The 19,234-nt window shown below is 39.4% G+C and overlaps 2 protein-coding genes across 2 annotated transcripts in view; both read left to right on the plus strand.

The window, feature by feature from the left end:
- Positions 1-7,606: 7,606 nt before the first annotated feature.
- On the plus strand, positions 7,607-11,657 carry rpl36 (ribosomal protein L36). The gene is made up of 4 exons (XM_040127793.1): positions 7,607-7,731; positions 8,427-8,521; positions 9,383-9,517; positions 11,533-11,657. The coding sequence occupies exons 2-4, from the start codon at positions 8,429-8,431 to the stop codon at positions 11,620-11,622; spliced, it is 318 nt and encodes a 105-aa protein (XP_039983727.1). The 5' UTR covers positions 7,607-7,731; positions 8,427-8,428; the 3' UTR covers positions 11,623-11,657.
- A 2,622-nt stretch (positions 11,658-14,279) lies between these two features.
- The window catches only part of pde6d (phosphodiesterase 6D, cGMP-specific, rod, delta), a 29,720-nt gene continuing 24,765 nt past the window's right edge, over positions 14,280-19,234 (plus strand). Inside the window, exons 1-2 of the mRNA XM_040128640.1 lie at positions 14,280-14,475; positions 15,919-16,041. Of these exons, the coding sequence (XP_039984574.1) occupies positions 14,280-14,475; positions 15,919-16,041 (319 nt within the window). The remainder of the gene's footprint in view (positions 14,476-15,918; positions 16,042-19,234) is intronic.

Here is a 19,234-nt window from a genome sequence, read left to right on the forward strand (position 1 = left end):
AATTCTTCACTTTTTTGGCCTCTTCAAACATGGTAACCAAAAATTAGGTAAACTGTGTTGTGTTGAAAGTCTTGTGAAATTCATTCATCGTTCTCAGGAGACTTATTGTCTTTAACATCTGTCAGTTTTTCCCTGATATGTTTTTTAGGGATACATCAATTTCTTTTTGATTTTCAGGACTGAGGAATATTTTGCTAAAAAGGAACAACACATTGTGAGATTTGAGATTTGACAAACTTTTTAGTTTTCACAAACTGCATAATTTAACACTAAATTAGAAGATAATTCATAATTCTCTTCTAAATTAAAGAAACATTTCGTTTTTCCCCTTGTTCTAATACTTTTCTCCTCCTCCTCTAACATAGGCAACTTTAGCTTCATCTTCATACATTTTGTTGAATTCTAATTGTAAAGAGGATGATTCTCTCAATTCCTCCCCAGTTAAACTAGATTTCTCGGAGAGCTCTGTTGTTCTTTTGATCTATATTCTTTTTCTCTTTTTGCTTTAGCAATCATTTTACCCAATGACACAGCCAATTTTCTGATTTCATATTTCCTTAATTCCCAATATTTCCCACTACTTGAAATGTTTTTCAAGTGTTTTTTTTTTTGAACCCTCTGGTATACTGTGAAATGCAGAGAGATATACCTGGCGCTGATAGGCTTGATCAGCACTGTTTTAACGTTTGGCAAAGGCTTGAATGTAACAGACGTTCATTTACATGTAAAAGTCCAGTACTCCGGCTTTAAAGAAACAAATCTACTGAAGGCTCGAAATATTCAAGTCAAGTAAGAATACATTAACATACATATGTTCGTTGGGAGATACTGTATATTTGCCATTTCAGTCTATTTTAATCTCTTTCCCATTTGTGAATGCCTTCTTCTCTCCTTTCTTCCTCGCTGCCTCTACATCTGCCCACAGGCCATTGCGGATGGCCTGTGGTGTGAATTTTGGTGTGAGCGCACCATCAGAGTAATCCTCCAATACTCTTTAGTCGTCCTCTTGGCTTCAGGTTTAAATTCATTCACTGCCGAGCTGTCAAACAGGCTTTGAAAGACCACAGAACTGCTATGGTTTCTGTACATTTTCATTATTACTCTTTAAGTCATTTTATTTTCTGCTCAGTAGGCCTCAACGGAGTAAACTTTTGTGTAGCTACTCGATAATGTAACTGACTTCTTGTTCTCTTTTTACAAGGTCCTTAGGAACTTGGAGGAAGATCATTTCATCATCTCATCATGCCTTATGTTACCTGCCGATGATCTTCCTCGAGTATCAGCAGTCCCTCTGTTAAACCATCCAACTCTAACCGATCAATATGTGCAAAAAAACACAACAATAATCATTTTCTCATGTGTCAATAACAGACCGATAAGAAAAGATTTATTTTTAATGGATGTACAAAATAACAGCATAATTTAACCAGTGTCTTAGCGCAACAGTACAGGAGTTAAAAAAGGTTAGTTAATTTTATATAGCACCTTTCAGTAACAAGACAAGTGCTACCGTTTTCCTGCTATTGTTAACATTATGGGCCACAGTGAAACTTTTTCTGCTCATTCGTTTGTCTGACGAGAGAAACAGAAAAATAGTTAAATGAGAGCGGTTAAACAGTTTGTGTGTGTACATTTAAACAGTGTAGGCAGTGGTGGAGATCAGGACAGGACCGAACAGTCCTCGCTTGACCTGGAAATTGTTCTGGTCCTGCATCTTGAAGGCCTTCAAAAAACTCTTATTTCTGTTCTGAGGAGCAAGGAGGGGTCGTTGAGGAGCCATGAGCGAGGATACATACACCATCCTTCACAAAAAGCTGTTATCAGGTCAACACAATTTAAAATATTGGATATGTAGGTCTGCTCAATAAAAGAACCATAAACAACTTTCATTATTCATTAGACATATTTTTCTCTATATGTTATTTCCCCTGTCTTGGAGAATATATTCTGAGAGAGAAGGAGAGTCTGATGTATTTTAGAAATGATCATATTTTACTTGTCTAGCACAATTTCCAGAAACTGTATAGTTTGATGTGAGATATATTTCGTTAATTTTCACTTTTGTTCAAACATTTGAGCTAATAAATTATTTCTAAAATTATAAAATATTCTAACCAAAACAGCTGTGGTTCAAAAAACTATACAGCATATCAAAAAGGTATTTTGCACAAATATAGGGCCAAAGTCTCATGTCATGTGTAGTTTGAATGATGCTTCTAAGTGGACAAATGGTGAAGTTACTGAGCTTCAAATGCATGTAGGTAATGTTTACTATAGCGCAGCTTATTGGCAAAAGTGCAAAAATGCAAAATTGCAAAAATGATTTAAATTTGGTGGAAATTGAAATTTACATTGTAAAGTTATTCTACATGTTTGCAATGACATTAGGGTAACAGATATTGAAATATTTTTGCCTCTGTAACGCAAAATTTTAGAGGCTTGATCAGGTTTCATATGTGCAGATTTATACTCATAAAACATAGACTCTGCCTGTAGCATCCCCCAGCGGCAAAATTGCTTGAAATTCTACAGGCTTGTTCAAAAGCCCAATGTGCACTTGTAACCCAATTTTGTTTAAAAATGAACACTGAATTGAGGAGGTATAGCATTTTAAACCCGTAGATCCCACCCACTCACATTTTGTAGCCAATTGTACGACAGTGGTAAGGACTATCTAAAAACAAACGTTCCGTTGTTTCCAGAGTTACCCCAAGCTTGGTGATTACTGGATGGAAATATGGAGAACAGGGAGATAAAAATGTGCTTCACAAAAATTAAAAATTCAAAAAAACAATTTGTATTGATCTAAAAAATCCTTGGCAAAAATAATTTTTCTTCTGCAACTTATAGTTGACGAGGTATCAGCCCAAAAGTGCAAATGACACATACATTTCTATAACTGGCCACATGGTTGCGCTGTAAAGGCTATTTTTTTTATAGTCTGCAGGCATTACCACAGAGAAAAATTGGCCTGAGTTTGATGCTATTAGCATTTATGGTTTTTGACACATTTTAGAAATACCGGCTTGGACATGCCTTTTTGGCTAGACCGCAATAGCGGGGCCAGCCCTATAAATGCAAATGGCCTTGACTGACTGACTGAGTTGGCACAAACAGTTTCTCATTTCAGTATCTCATCATCAGGGTGCGTTTACATGTCGTGTCGCCAACTTAGAGCCTTTGTCGCTAGATTCACAGACTTTTCACACCCTTTTAGCGAGTTTTTCTCACAAAAGCGCCTAGTGACAAATCTTTGTTAATTTGTGGACAAACCTTAGCTACTTTCCGTACAAGAGAGTCACCACTATTGTCGTTCAACTGATCACATGGCAGCTGACACAGACGTGATCTCTGACTGATCATTTTACAGGTAAATATACCTGAAATCTCAGCACAGACGTTGTCTTTAACTTATGTGTCTGATGATTCTGTCAGACGACGTCTTGGTTATAAAATCAGGATTTTAGCAGTTCAGAGCAGCAGCTTGGAAACGGCTTGGAGGTGACTGCTGGTTAACATGTGGTCTGAATGGGCCACGTTTCAATCACTATTTCACACTTGTTCCATTTTCTGACAACAGAAACAGAAAAACATGTAAACGAAAACAGCTTTTTGTGAACTCATCTGTATTAAATTACTGTATACGGGACCACAGAAAGTAGGAGAGAGGAGATAAAGGTACAAAACAGTACATTAGATCACAACCAAAATTCATAGCACACTTGTCCTAATGGGAGGGAAGAAATTTTAGGTATGCTTGCACCACCGACTCCACTGTGGGCCCCTTCGCATCCACGGAGTTGAAAGTGTCCTGTGTCATTTAAAGTTTGAATGAGGCCCCAAGGTGTAATATTGCCAAAGTTACAGAGCATAAATAGTAGGATACAGTCAAAATTAAGTACACCTCATGGGAATGGCTTACTTTTTAAACATATTTTAACAAGACAACATTTGATCCTCTTTGAAATAGTGCCATTAATATATGATATACTCAAACAAATGACACATAAAATTAACATTTGTAGTCATTTTCATAATTTGCCAATGATAAGAACCAGCCTAGGGAGCACAGGTGGAATTTGTCTTATTTAAACCTCTGTCATCTAGGGTCTGGTGTTCTCTTTGCTTTTGAAGTATATCATCATGCCAAGATCTAAAGAGCTCTCTCAGGCCATCAGAATAAAAGGCAGCGGATACTTATCTGTCTGGCAAGGGATTTTAAAAGTTCTCCAAATTATTCATTATAAATCATTCGACTGTAAGTAAAATCATCCAAAAGTGGTGTAGATTTGAAGTGGCTGCCAATTTGTCCAGGATTGGTTGCCCCTGAAAATTTAGCCCAAGAGCAGACCGTAAAAAATATTTGAATAGAACTTTCATCCTTGTTCCCAGGTTCCTCCTAATTGGGTATGTGCAAACTTTGGTGAAGACTTGATGAAATATGGGGCACGGAACCATTATGATTAAGACTCAGCCTTGTATGAAAATGTGGTAGGTGTGCAGGTGTCACATAAACACATTTTTCTGTGAACTGTCAATCCTGGAGCTGAGATTATTTCACTTTGAGAACCAGTAGGACCCACAAACGTCACTAGTCAGATTTTTCCACATGAGGGAAAAATGAAGCCATGAGGGCAGGATAAAATGGGAAGTACCAATTGCAGCTTCGGTGCCAGCATGCTTAAAGAGAAACACACACCAAAAATAAGAAACCCTAACCAAAATACACACAATGCAAGGTTTGATTTAGATGCAAATGGCATTTCAGATTGTAGCTCTTTGTCAGATTTTTGAATAATAGTAATTTTGTGCTGCAGTTTATGTTGGCTGGTTCGCAATTCCATATTTCTTTGTGTTTTAATGAACAAAAATATTACCCCCATATGCTGACTTAGCAACAAGGTTTGGATCTGGTTTTGTCTCATGAGTTAAGACAATACTGTCCCATTTCACCATTACCATTTACATTTTTTTAGAACCACTGGCAGTATTGATAAGACACAATAAAATGATTTCTGGAAGACCAGGTGGTGGATAGGAACATAAACTGATGTTATATGCTGATGATATTTTACTACTGTTGATGCACAAAAGAGGTCACACGAGGCTCAGAGTTGACTGAGAGTTGAGAGTTGCCATTTAGATTGAGGTAGAGTTGTCTGTCAATATGAGGAGTGAAGACTTAACCGTACAAGTGAAGAAGATAATAATGAGGCTTAAAAACAATCAGGAACAATATCAAAGGTAGTTGGTTTGCCAAAATCAGCAGTTGGGTACCTTCTAAAAACTCAGGTGTGTACAGGAAATAAAACTAGAAAACGGAAAACAACCTGAGGAGCACAAGTTGTGGATGACTGGAAAATCATTTCCATGGTGGAGATAACCCCTTTATGACTGCACAGCAAGTCAAGAACACTCACAAGGATGTAGGCAAATGTGTTTTCTTGTCAACGATCAAGAGAAGAATCGTGACCAGAACCTCTGAGAATTCACCATAAGATGCAAACCTCAAAAACAGAAAGACTAGGCTGCAGTTCACAAAAACACAAAAAGAAACCAGTAGAGTTTTGAAGCAAAGTTCTATGGACTGATGAAACAAAAATCAACCTCTAAAACATTCAGAATATTGGAAAATGGAAAAGGGGGGAAAAGAACAGCTCATGACCCAAAGCCACCACCTCATCTGTGGTGGTTCTGTTGTGGCCTGGGCAGAATACAGGAGCATTCTGTGTGATCAGATTCAGTTAAATGCATCAAAGCTCATTGGATGACATTTCATCATTCAGCAGGACAATGATCCTAAACATAAGGCCAAAGCAACCATAGAGCTTCTCAAGATGAAGAGCTGGAATATCAATCCCCTGATCTCAGTCCGACCGAGCAGCAGTCCGTTTGGTGAAGACCAGACTAAAGGAAGAGAGACCCCACAACAAGCAATGCTGAAGGATGCTACAGTGAAGCTGAAGCTCTGGGAGAGCATTACCAGGGAAGAGACTCTGCTGATGTCATTGAGTAAAAGACTTCAGGCAATCACTGACTGCAAAGGATTTTCCTCGAAATGTTCTAAATATTTCTTCCTATCTGTTCAGTAACTTTTGAACTCCTAAACTTTGGACACTAAAGAGCTATATCTCCCACACAGTTCTTTCTATATTGATATTAAATTCCTCGAATTACAGCTGAGACTTGGCACTTTAATCTAGTATCCATTATTTTATTTCAAATTGAATGTGCACAGAGCCTGAATAACAAAAAAATGTGTAGCTGCCCAAATATTTAAGAGTGTGGATAAGACTATAGATGGATAACCAACATCTCTCCTACAAGTAGATGCCCAGATGGTGGCACTCTCATTAGGCCATAACCTCCCAAATATATTGTATCCCAAAATGTAATAATTATAAAATTAAACAAGTCATCTAAAAATAAACTGGTGATGTATTTTTATTTTCCAAACAGAGTCACAACGCCCCCCTTATACAAACTGAACTGTTACAAAACATAGCAAATGTAATTTTGGTCAGAATTTTCACAGGAAGCCACGATGATAACTGCGTGATCATGCTGCACATAACTATAAATCCATAGGCATCAACTTATTCAAAAGCTGTTGTTCTCATTAGCGACTTTTATTGTGCTGTGAAAAAGTTTGTTGTCACTGAGACATCCTGTATATGAGGATAGGCTCAGGAGCGCTTTAATCTCTTGAAGAACAAGCTTGTGGGCTTAACAATGACCAAGCAGATGGCACGTACAGATGGTCCGTACTTATAAGTCTGGTAGAAAATTACTGAAAATTATTCAGTATTGTGAAATGTTTAAGGGTCAGTTCACCCAAATTTAAAAAAAAAGAGCTAAAAAACTAATTTTCTCACCTTTTCCTGATGGAACAGATAGTTTTGGTTTCATGTGCTGCTGAGGGTTTTTATATATGTAGAGTGAGCTGGGTTCATGGAGAGGGGGAGGTGCGGGTGGATACTGGTGTGAAGGTTAGTAAAGAGTATGGCAAGCAAGTTCAGCAAACGGAGTCCTGTCACATTTACTACACATATAGTACACAGCAAAACTGAGCACACCCATGTGCAATATCACTAAAATGTTAAATTATTCAAAATTGTACCATCTTGCTATAACTCTATTATTTTTAACTTGAAGCGTAGGATATTTGATCTTATGTATTAATAAAAACAAACAGGTTAGATGGACTACATTGAGAATATGGGGCCCAAAGTACAACCTCAGTGCAACAGAGGCGAGTTCACCTGTGATCACTGCAAGAAATTAGGGTACACCTGTGATTTCCAATTAAGGCTAACTGCATGAGCAAGGTTATCAAATAACACTTGAGGAAGCAAATGCATCATTATTCAAACCGCCATGATGTTAAAGAGGAACCACAAACAATTTTTTTTTCATGCTTTACATTTTATGATCACAGATTTTTTTTTTTTTTTTAAATAGCTTGTATATACCTGCTTGGACTTGAAAGTTCTGTTCAACTAAATTCTCCGGCCCCTCCCTGACAATATGATGGGTGACAAATACAATAAGATTCCAATAGTGCCGGTGCTTGGATGGATTGAATCCCTAATCGACCAACAGTAACTCTTCCGCCCCGGCAGGGGCGCTGCCGTGCTGACGTCCCAGAAATGCCTTCCGGGTCAAACATTCTATTACCCCGCTTCGCTCTCTAAACAGTCCTTCCGGCTTGACCGCCATCACAGACAGCAGGTAGGATTGTAATGTAGATAACTATCTGCTTTAACTCATGTGTAATCTTCGCCATCCAGCCAGTCCATGCTAATAAATTGAAACCACCACAATCTATTGACTTCATCTAATATCTGGGTCCAGTATTTTAACACAGGAACTAACTGAAATGAAAATTTGTAGCCGCGTTGGTGACTAGCCAGCATCACTAGTTCCGTCCGTCCAACATACTGCGGCAGCAGCTAATTCTCCCCTGAAATCTGTACGAGTTATTGTTTATGACCACAAACGGCATTTTGTTCTGTAATGGTAAAGAGGCTGGAAGACCAATCGGAGCTCCACTCGCTGAAACGTTACATGCTGGACTAAGTACAGTGCGAAGCCCAGTAGGATGGTGGACGCTGTCGGTTGAACGGGTTTTGAATTTGCCCTCTATGTCTGGCGTGAACGGTTTCCACCCGCTACAGCTTCAGTTGCGCACCTTTTTTTTTTTGTTACTGGGACCGGATCGGCTAAATGTCGCTAGTCATTTAAGTGGTCAGTGCTGTGCAACACACTGCACCATGACGACTGTTGAGCTGGACCTACTCTATTGTTGTGCCTGATCACTTGAAAAAGGATGTGACTTCCCCACTTTGCATATGGCCTATCGGCTAATTTTAAAAAATGTTGTCGTTTACACTTGAACTGATGTTTGTGTGTGTGGTCTTCTGCAGACATGGCTATTCGCTACCCTATGGCTGTTGGCCTTAACAAAGGCCACCCAGTTACCAAAAATGTAACTGCTCCCAAACACAGCCGCCGGCGTGGGGTGAGTATCTGCTGTTGAGTGACCGCAGTGACAGGTAGTTTAGAGTAACCTTTTTTTGTTGTTCAACTGCCAACTCCCATAAAAGTACTAAACCCAGTGTTTTGTGTGCAATTTAAATACATCAGCCTTTGGGAAATTGTGATACGAAGTTCACAATCATCAGTCTTATGGTATTATTCACTCCACACATCAACTCTGATATATTTAAACACTGCACTTCTGCTTCAGTTTGTCTGTATCGTCTGCAAGTCAGTAATTTCTGTCTTCAGTAGGACGTAGTTGGCTTGGAACTGATATAGCAGTTGGACTATCGAGTTGGACTAACACATTTTTGTTTCTTTTAAAATAAGTACGATTTTCAAAACTCCAAGATTAATCGATAACCTACAATGTGGCCTATGGTCAATTTCAGATATTTCCTTTAAATGTTTACAGTAGCATTTGGAGTTTGTAGAGTTTATTTCAGAGCAGTAGTTCTCAGTACTGATCCTAAAGTTTCAAAGTTTGGAGCATAAGATGGTGGTAAAAACATTAGTCTTTTAGGTCTATTTTCCTATTTATAGTTCTGATAAGAAAATCCCAAAGTAATCCAAAAAGTAAATATCAATGTGTGTGTGTATATGTATATATATATATATATATATATATATATATATATATATATATATCTCACATTGTCATAAGTTGCACATTTTTTCCAACGTTAACATGCTGTGAATATGCTACCGAAGATGTAATGCGTAGTTACAATGATGTTATCTCTATTGCCCAGAACTTTGGATATGAAAGAGTGAACTACTCAAATATTTCAGATAAAATGGACCGCCATTAAAAGATATGTCCTATTTCTTTCCCCTGCAGCGTCTGACCAAACACAGCAAGTTTGTTCGGGATACGATCCGTGAAGTGTGTGGTTTTGCCCCGTATGAGAGGCGAGCCATGGAGCTGCTGAGGGTGTCCAAGGACAAGAGAGCTCTCAAGTTTATCAAGAAGAGGGTGAGTTTGTGTTTCTGTTTTCTGTCGGAGTACTTAGAAATAAGTATTGTTGTGAACTTCAACAACTGCTAAACAGCCACTGTAGCATTCCCCACTAATTTGTGTAATTTATGATGACAATGGGAGTGGAAAATAGTCCTGTGCAATTGCACACAATTTCTGTGATTGAGCTACATACTGAGTCACTCGTACATTAGATTTATAAAGCAGATCGTGCGTGTACAGCGGCATGGAAAAGTTTAGGCACACTGGTCAAAATTTCTGTTACTGTGAATAGTTGAATGCATAAAAGCTGAACTTATCTCCAAAAGGTGTAGATTCAAATATGGAACATTTCTATTATGATTATTTTCTGGAAGATAACTGTTTTATTTCCATCATTTACATTTTTAAAATTAAAAAAAAAAAGAGAGAGAGAGAGAAAAAAGGGCCGAAAACAAAAGTTTGGGCACCCTGCATGGTCAGTTCTTAGTAACGCCCCCTTTTGCAAGTATCACAGCTTTAAAACACTTTTTGGAGCAGTTAAGTCTTTCAGTTCTTGTTCGGGAGATTTTCACTCACTTACTGCAAAAGGCTTCTAGTTCTGTGAGATTCTTGGGCAGTCTTGCATGCACTGCTATTTTGAGGTCTACCCACAGATTTTCAATGATGTTTAGGTGGGGGGACTGTGGGGGCCATGACTAAACCTTCAGCTTGGGCCTCTTGAGTTAGTCCATTGTGGATTTTGAGGTGTATTTAGGATCATTAATCTGTTGTAGAAGCCGTCCCTCTTTTCATTTTCAGCTTGTTTACAGACTGTGTGATGATTGCTCCCAGAATTTGCTGGTATTTAATTGAATCCATTCTTCCCTCTACCAGTGAAATGTTCCCTGTGCCACTGGCTGCAACACAAGCCCAAAGCATGATTGATTCACCCTCATCTTTAACAGTTGGAGAGGTGTTCTGTTCATGAAATTCTGCTTCTTTTTCTCCAAACATACCTTTGCTCATTGTGGTCAAAATGTTCTATTTCAACTTCATCAGTCCACAGGACTTGTTTCCAAAATGCATCAGGCTCCTTTAGATGTTCCTCTGCAAACTTCTGATGTTGAATTTAGTGGTGAGGACACAGGAAAGGTTTTCTTCTGATGATTTTCCATGAAGGTCGTATTTGTGCAGGTGTTGCTGCACAGTAGAACAGTGCACCACCGCTCCAGAGTCTGCTAAATCTCCCTGAAGGTCATCTGCAGTAAAACAGGGGTTCTGAGTTGCCTTTCTAGCAATCCTACTAGCAGCTCTCTCTGAAAGTTTTCTTGGTCTTCCAGACCTCAGCTTGACCTCCACCGTTCCTGTTAACTGCCATTTCTTAATTATAGTACGAACTAAGGAAACGGCTACCTGAAAACGCTTTGCTATCTTCCTATAGCCTTCTCCTGCTTTGTGGGCATCAGTTATTTTATTTTTCAGAGTACTAAGCAGCTGCTTGGAGGAGCCCATGGCTGCTGATTGTTGGGACAATGTTTGGGTAGTCAGAGTATTTATAAAGCTTTGAAACTAGCATCACATGGCCTTTCCTAATGATGACTGTGAACAAGCCACAGCCCTAACAAGCTAATTAAAGTCTGAGACCTTGATGAAAGTTCTGAGAGTTCATATCTCTTGGGGTGCCCAAACTTTTGTATGACGCTCCTTGGCTTTTTTCACTCTAAGATTATACAAAACAAACATAATACACTAATTTTGCTTAAAATGTTGAAAAGAATGTTTCACTTTAGCTTTATGAATTTTGGAGACCAGTTCATCTTCTACTCACTTAACTAGTCACCCTTTCATGTAGCTGTATGTCTTGTAGCTCTCTGACTGTAGCAGGTTTTTTGAGTATGGTGAAAGCTTTAGCCTTTTTCTGTCCTTTTGTGACGCCCCCCCCATGATTGACACGATGCATGACACTGACACCACAGCTCCACAGAGAGAAAGCTCAGAGTTTACACAGTGCTGAAGTCAGTCAGTCTAATGTTGCTGTGTTTCTTCCCCAGATTGGCACTCACATTCGGGCCAAGAGAAAGAGAGAGGAACTGAGCAACGTACTGGCTGCCATGAGAAAGGCTGCTGCCAAGAAGGACTAATATGTCACTTAATAAAAGTTTTTGCTGAACTGGTAGACTGATTGTCTGTATGTTTTCTGCTTTGCTTTTGATAATCTGTTAGCAGTCTGGTGTAGTCTGGTTCTGATGGTCCCATGTCAGACATGTATGTGAATCCCTGGCCGTTAATAAGATCCACCTCAGCTCTATTGTGTTGATGTTTTGCTTTCTTTTTACAAAAATCATAATTAAACATACTTCAAAACACCAACATGGTGCACTGCAGTTTAGGAGATGGACACTGTTGCAGCACAAGTTTCTTAAAGGCAGGTTTTCTGGCTAGATTTTTTCATAAGATTGCATTAGATTGTATGTGTTTCTGGCATTTCAGTCACTGTATGGTATATAGCATGCTGTTGATCACTAGACATGATGAGGTATCAAAAAGTTTAGAACAGACTTTGCATATGGCCTGCTGTCACTGAGGTGAGGGAAGCCGAACCAAAGCAGATTAAATCCTAAACATAAATCGTAGGCAATACAATGCCATGTGATTAGTTAGTGAAGTGAAATGTGATCCATCAACTAGGTGTTAAATTGCATGATCTAATAATGGGCTGGTTAGGCTGCTGACCATAAATCATACTTATAATAGCATGATGATCATAATGCTGCATTTTTATAGCCACATGACATGATTTTGGTGTTGACATGAAGAGAGAAGCTCAATCTGCTGTGTGAAATTTTTTATCGGCTGAGCATTAATGGTGTGGGGAGGTGGTATGCTTAAGGCTAAACTAGCACCTAACTAGCTGAGTTAGGAGGCACTTCTGAAAATAAGTCTTAGGCTTTTGAGTGATTCACAAAGAATTTTAGTGTTAAAACTAGCTCTGAAGTCCGAGAGAGGTTTGGGGCAGTGCTGAAGACTCCTAATTCACTATGTCTGCTCACAATCAGCCAAATTCGGGTAATGTGCCCCATTGTGTCAGTGTTGTGGAATAAGCTTTTTAAAAGCCCTTTTTCATGGCTAATGAGTTTACAAGGATCCAATCTGCTCACTAGTGAGTCAATTCAAATCAATTCAATAACACTGGAGGTGAGTTGACACAGCTCTCCTCTACCTGGACACTGGAAAAATGTACTTTGCTGATGAACGTGGAAAAACTCAGCTATCTTTTAGAAGCAATCATCAAACTTAAAATGGGCTCTTAAGGACACAATTGTTTTCGACAGTTCAACTGAATTAAATAAATGCTGATTTCATGGTAAGTAAAATTGCCACTATATGTAAAATTACCACACCAAAAAATTAAGTTTTGTTTGCTCAAATGGAAAAAAGTATTTTGTTTCATATGAAATTTGTGATGTGTAATAATGAACGCTTAATTTCACATCCACTGACCTGGACCCATGGCCTGTCAACCTATCTCTTTAGACATATTGAGTTTATTCGTGAGTGGTCAACTGCCTACTCGTTTGGCATATTTCCGGTAATTGCCACAGTGCCTGTTAAAACTGCAAGAGTGTGGTTTTTGATCAGACGTGACTGAGACACACTTGGGGAAAAAGGACAGACGGTCACTCCCGCAATCACGAATGCAGTGCATGACACATTCAAGCTCAGATGATTCGTTGAAAATAATCTGTAGTTTTACAGTTATAGTAATGTGACGGTAAAAAAAAAACACATTCAGGAGCTCGGAGGAGGAATACAAATAAAGAAACACAGGTACATAAAAGAGAGGGCATGATATTATAATGGGTATTGTCTAATGAAATTAAACTCATTCCTCAGTCTGATAAGGATATCTCTGATATTTATGTTGACGGTGTCAGTTATGCAATATTAATATCTTACCAGTCACAATAAGAAGAACAAAATGCGTGGAAGGTCTGCCATAGCTTATAAATCCAATTCTACCAACAACTGGATTGCTGTTACACAGTAGACTGTGGTGAATTATGGGAAATATTTAGCTCTTACGGCAGACAGCAGGCAACTGCGTCCTATGCTGGAAAAATATAACACGCAGTACAATTAAACTATTTTCCCTAATGTTGCTTTGAAGCTTTATTCAGAACTGGATTTAATTTTAGCCTATCCCACAAATTACTAGTACAGTCGTGGTGGCAGTGCGCCTATAGGCAAGATTTAGAGCCAACGATAATCAGCAGGCATGACCTGCTGACGTCAAAGTTATGGCAGAACCTCCACAGATGGTTATCACATAATATTATCTGTTCTTGATAAGACTACATTGCATATCTGACACAATCAAGGCAACTATTACAAACCATATCCTTTTATCAATGATTTTGAGAAATAAGTTGACTTATTAAAAATTATCATACAGAAACCATTCCTGTCTCTTTTATGTACACTATACCTACAAGCTTCTGGATAACACAATTTAATTGTTTCATTCATTCTTCTCAGTGCCTGAATGTGGGTTTTTTTTTTTTTACTGCCATTGTACTGTAACTGTAATACTCTAAACGGTTGATCCTAAATATTTGTTCATTATGGGGAAACTAAACCAACAAAACATCTGGACTTGATCAAGACACCATTTGTATTGTGAGAGTGACATAAAATGAGACATAATGTGCATGTCAGGACAAAAACCAAGCCAGTCAAAGGAACTCTCTGTAGACCTCTGTGATAAAACACAGTGGACTCAGTAATTGTGGAATGGAGGATGTTTGGGACCACCAGGACTTCTTGCAGTGTTGGCCGTCCAGCCATACTGAGTAACTGGGTCACCTCCTTGGTCAGGGAGGTGACCAAGAACCCAGTGGTCCCTCGAGGAGAGCTTCGGAAGTCCTTTTCAGAGATGAGAGAACTTGCCAGAAGGGCGACCATCTCAGCAGCACTCCATCAGTCAGGCCTTTACTGTATGGTGGATTGGATATATAGAAGTCACTTTGAGTAAAAGACAGCCTGCTAGGTGTTTGTCGAACGACACTTAAAGGACTCTGCGATCATGACAAAAAAGATTGTCTGATTCTTGACTGACAGCTCTCTCGCCTTGTCACAATTCCTCTACATTTTGGAAAACTATAACATCTCTTGAGCACATGGATCTCATCTTCCACCACAAATAAAAGTAGAATCTGGTAATATTTCTGATGGACAGTCCATGGTCAAAGCTTTTAATCATCATTTTCTCTCCTCTGGTCTTTTATTCACTATTGTGTCTGCAAACTCAACTGTGGAAAGTTACCCTTTCTATCCAGCAGAGGGATTCCCAAATGCCTCGGATTTTTCTGACTACAAATTTTCTTTCAGCATGGTGACCGTGGAAGATGTTCACAGAGCTCTGACAAGGTGGCAAACGTGTAAAACTACAGGTGCAGATAACCTCGACATATATCTTCTTTGTGCCCCAATAATCTGTCCACACTTAGCAAACATTTTTAATCAAACCTTTTTAACAGGAATAATTCTAGCTGTCACGGAGGAGTGCCATAGTAGTAACCTTAAACAACAGTAGTGATGTCAGTGATCTCAACAACTACCAATATCGAGACTTCCTTTTTTACCAAGGTTCCTAGAATCCTTGGTTAATTTAAAATTACGTACCTTTTTTGACTCTCCACACTTAATACAGTCACAGGAGTCTGTTTTTCACCTGGAGCACAGCACAATAACAGCTGCAGTTTCAGTAATTGATAACATTATCTACGCCCTGGATTAAAAAAAAAAAAAAAATTACGCTGCTCTCTCAAAAGCATTTCATACAGTTGATCATAAACCTCCCACTTAACAAACTCCAGTCTATAGGTCTAGATGATGTCCTGGTCACTTGGTTCCGTTGTTACCTTACAGGGAGAACTCAGACTGTTGTTGCTGACGCTGCCCTGTCAACCCCTCTTACCCTCAGTAATGGGGGACCACAACCCCAAACATACAGCCAGAGTCATGAAGAACTATCTTAAGCGAAAAGAAGAGCAAGGAGTCCTTCAGCACGTGGTCTGGCCCCCACAGAGCCCTGATCTCAACATCATGGAGTCAGTCTGGGATCGAATGAAGAGACAGAAGACACTTCACTTCATGTAATCCCAGAACTCCAGAATTTAGCCACATACCACATAATTTGGTAGTGTTTGTGCAGAAAATAAAACCTAGTCAAACATGAGCAGTAATAGAATCCAGCCAAGACCATGCCACAAAAACATTCACATAACATAATTTTTCTCCATTTATTGGTTCTTGTTCGTATCCAATTTTCTATCCTTTACACACATTCTTATAAATCAGCAGGAATAGTGTCTGCGTGTGTTTGTGAAGGTTAATCGACAGTTTTGCTTAATGTCCTTATTTCTCTGCTACTCAAGACATTTCCGTGAAGAGTGAAGATGATGAAGAGAAAGCCCAGCCCTCACAGCTTCATCAAAGACAGACCGAGGAGAATGGAGAGGCAGAACCTCCAGCCAGCAGCTCAGCCGATGGCGGGGACTGTGGAGGATAAGAAGCAGCCAGTGATTTACAACCAGCTATGGATGGATAGTCCCTCTCTTCACACTGTTCCATTGACAGCGATTATGGTTGGAGGGAGATAAAGAAACCTAATTTAGATTTAGACTCACTGTCATAAAAATCCCAACAGAGCTATATATATGATAGAGAAGAACTTAAGTTGCCTTATTTTTGGTAAAACATTTAATTGTACAAGGGACAATAACAGACATATAAAATTCCATGAAAGAAACACCTTTCCGTTGTTGTGTGTGTACAAAGGGATTTATTTATGACACGAAAGAATCCATACTGGGGACACACCCTTCAGTTGCTCAGTCTGTGTCTAAAAGTCCTGGTGAAAAAGGATATCTTTTGAGACATGCAATTCTCCAAGCAGGGGTGAAACTGTCTAGTTGCTCAGTCTGTCATAAACATTTTAATGAGATGTGAAATCTGAGGAAAAACTTTACAGTCCACACAGGCGAGAAACCGTATAATTGCAGTGTTTGCAGAAAACGTTTTTTGCAACCAACTCTCAGGTGCAAGTGCACTGTTTACAACCACAACTCCGAAACTGCAGACCTGATGAATGAGCTGAACTTTTGGCAAGTAACATTACAGTAGACACATGTCAGAATAGACTGACATCCAGGGGGAAACCTTAACCCACTCTGCCAATGATGTGTTCGGGGTGCAGCCAGCTCTGTCAGAGAACAATCACTTTTGCTGCTCTTTGGCTAAAATGTAGTCATTTCTTTCACATGTCAGCTTGAGAATGAGGCTGATGATATTCTATATTTATCTTGTTGTCAGCAAATCAGTGACATGTTCATTACATTCAACACAGGCAATGTGATTTATCTTGGGTCAATCCCACATACGCCATCCTGCTGCTGAATCCTAGAGCAGCAACTTAAACTATTCCTGAAAATAGTCTCAAAAAAGTCACTTTTCCACTGTCTGAGTTTGAGTTTATTGTTATTGTTCCTACATGCATTTCAACGATACTTCATTTCAGGAGTGCAAAAACTGTATGTGCACAAAAAAAGAGTGCAAAAAACTAGTGACTTGTGTAAATAGAGCACAGGATGGTAGTGTTTGTAATGAGTGGATGAGTGTAAGTGAGGTTCATTGAGTGTTGAGTGGCGCAGCAAACTAAACAGACAAAGGAGACAGACTGAGGTGGATGCCCAGAAAAGCTGAGGTAAGACCCAGCGGAATGAGACAGACAGGTAGCGCAGTGGGGTGCCTCCATCTGCTGCAAAAGTTTTGGCTCCCTTTACACGTTGAATGTCTAACATGTCTAAATGGAGCAGCTGAAGAAAGAGAAACCAACGCATAAGCCTCTGATTCTGACCACCAATTCGGTGCTTCCTTTTCTGCAATGGAATGATTCAACTTGTGTGAATTTAACTGTCATGTACGCAGCTGTACAGTAAGGTTGTAGATTTCATTGAACAGCTCAATTCTACATGTTGGTTGTTCATAAAGTAAAGGATTTTTGGCATATCAATTGTGCACCAAATACATCGGGGGGGGTTCTTGGCAGCCATGGAAGCCAGTCCTACACAAAGCACGAAACAGAAATTAGCAGTTGAGCCATTACCTCAAGCAGTCATGTTGGCTGTCTCATGTTTGATAGTACACAAAGCACTGCTCAGACATTTGCAATGGATGTTACCTTGTTAGGGTTACTCACCTGTGTCCTCTTCCTCAAGCAAAGGAGTCTGCTGTGGGACCCAAAACACTTTATACTTCCTGAATGTTCCATTTGGGGGAGCAGCATATTAGACAGATAAGGGATATTGCTCATTGATTTATGCAAAAAAATTGTATTATATGTAAACATTAATTGGACCATATAGTGTTTATGTGTGTAGTGAACTCACCACTGATGGTTTGGTCCTGTAATTGGTCGGAGAGTATTTCAGGGGTGGTGGGGCCGGGTGTTGCTTAGTGTTGTTCTTTTGTCACTCTGTTACACATGATGCTCAATTCCTGCCCACACAAGGGCTAAACTGATCTCTGCCTGAGACTCCTCACACATTCACATTGAAGGCCAAAGACTTTTTTGTTTTTTTACTTTTTTGCTTTCATTTTTAGGTTTTTCCTTTCTTTGCACACTATTATTTATGACCAGTTTTATCCCGTACAAGAAAGGGGAACACTTTTTCACCAGTTTACGTTTCTGATAGATTTGGGTTACTTTTTCCACCCTTTCATGGACTCGACTTCTTTGAACTTTGCCTCAGACCGGCCCTGTTCTACAGCCTTGCTGTACTGTTACCAGTAGAGGCTTAGATTAAAGGTTAGCAAAGGGTTAGGGAATGTAGTTTAGGCGTTGATATTTTATTCATTCAGAAGTTCAACAGTGACTTTTAAACATTTCACTCACATGAATTGATCAGATATTAGTTAATAACTTCCAATGATTTATTCACTTTGAAGTGCTGTGATGTTGTTGATATCTGAACATTTAATTGGCATTAAGGGAATGATTATCAGTGGTTAAAGTAAGGTCTTTGGGTAATGTTGGAGCAAAGTGAAAGGTAAATGGTTCCTGTTCAAGATCATTCATGTTAGTGCGACCAAGTTCTCTGTGAGTGATGTAAAATTACAGTTCTGTTAATTAACATTGCCTTAGAAGCAGAAGTATAGTTTTATTCAAGGTATTCTCCAGTGACAACACCAGCAGAGGCATCAGAAGAGAGCAGGTGTTAACCAGAGGGACTTTCTTGTAGGTCATGCCAGCAGGGTGCAGGGTGTTGGTGTAGCAGAGGAGCTGGAAGAATCTCTTTCAACCTGCCTGTTTTGATTAGGGTCCTGTGGTGTTTGTCATGGTCAGGCTAATTCTGACACACCTTTGGGCTGGATTTGGGCTTTTGTACTGGAGCTACAGGCCACAGTGTGAGCATGAACTCCAACCAACAATAAAAAAGTAGTCCTGCTTACTGATTTGCACCATTGTCTGAAATGGCTTCCTGCATCCAGGGATACCTCAGTGTAACCTGCAAGGCAAAACTTCTGCAGGGTGACTCATTTCTATCATCTCGCGGAGTGTATTTTTATGTTTTCCAACCCTATTATGGCTGGCTTTGAGGCCTCATCTCTCTCTTACAATGATGGCTTGTGGCCATTCAGACACCAAGTTAGAAATTTCCATTGAACATTGTTAGAGTGAATTCTGCTGCC

The sequence above is a fragment of the Xiphias gladius genome, chromosome 6, assembly GCF_016859285.1.
Source record: "Xiphias gladius isolate SHS-SW01 ecotype Sanya breed wild chromosome 6, ASM1685928v1, whole genome shotgun sequence".
In the NCBI taxonomy this organism is placed as follows: Eukaryota; Metazoa; Chordata; class Actinopteri; order Istiophoriformes; family Xiphiidae; genus Xiphias; species Xiphias gladius.

Coding starts and splice junctions, on each gene's coding strand:
- rpl36 (XM_040127793.1), top strand. CDS start 8,429: ATGGCTATTCGCTACCCTATGGCTGTTGGCCTTAACAAAGGCCACCCA. Junction 8,522..9,382: donor AACACAGCCGCCGGCGTGGG/GTGAGTATCTGC, acceptor TTTCCCCTGCAG/CGTCTGACCAAACACAGCAA. Junction 9,518..11,532: donor TCAAGTTTATCAAGAAGAGG/GTGAGTTTGTGT, acceptor TTTCTTCCCCAG/ATTGGCACTCACATTCGGGC.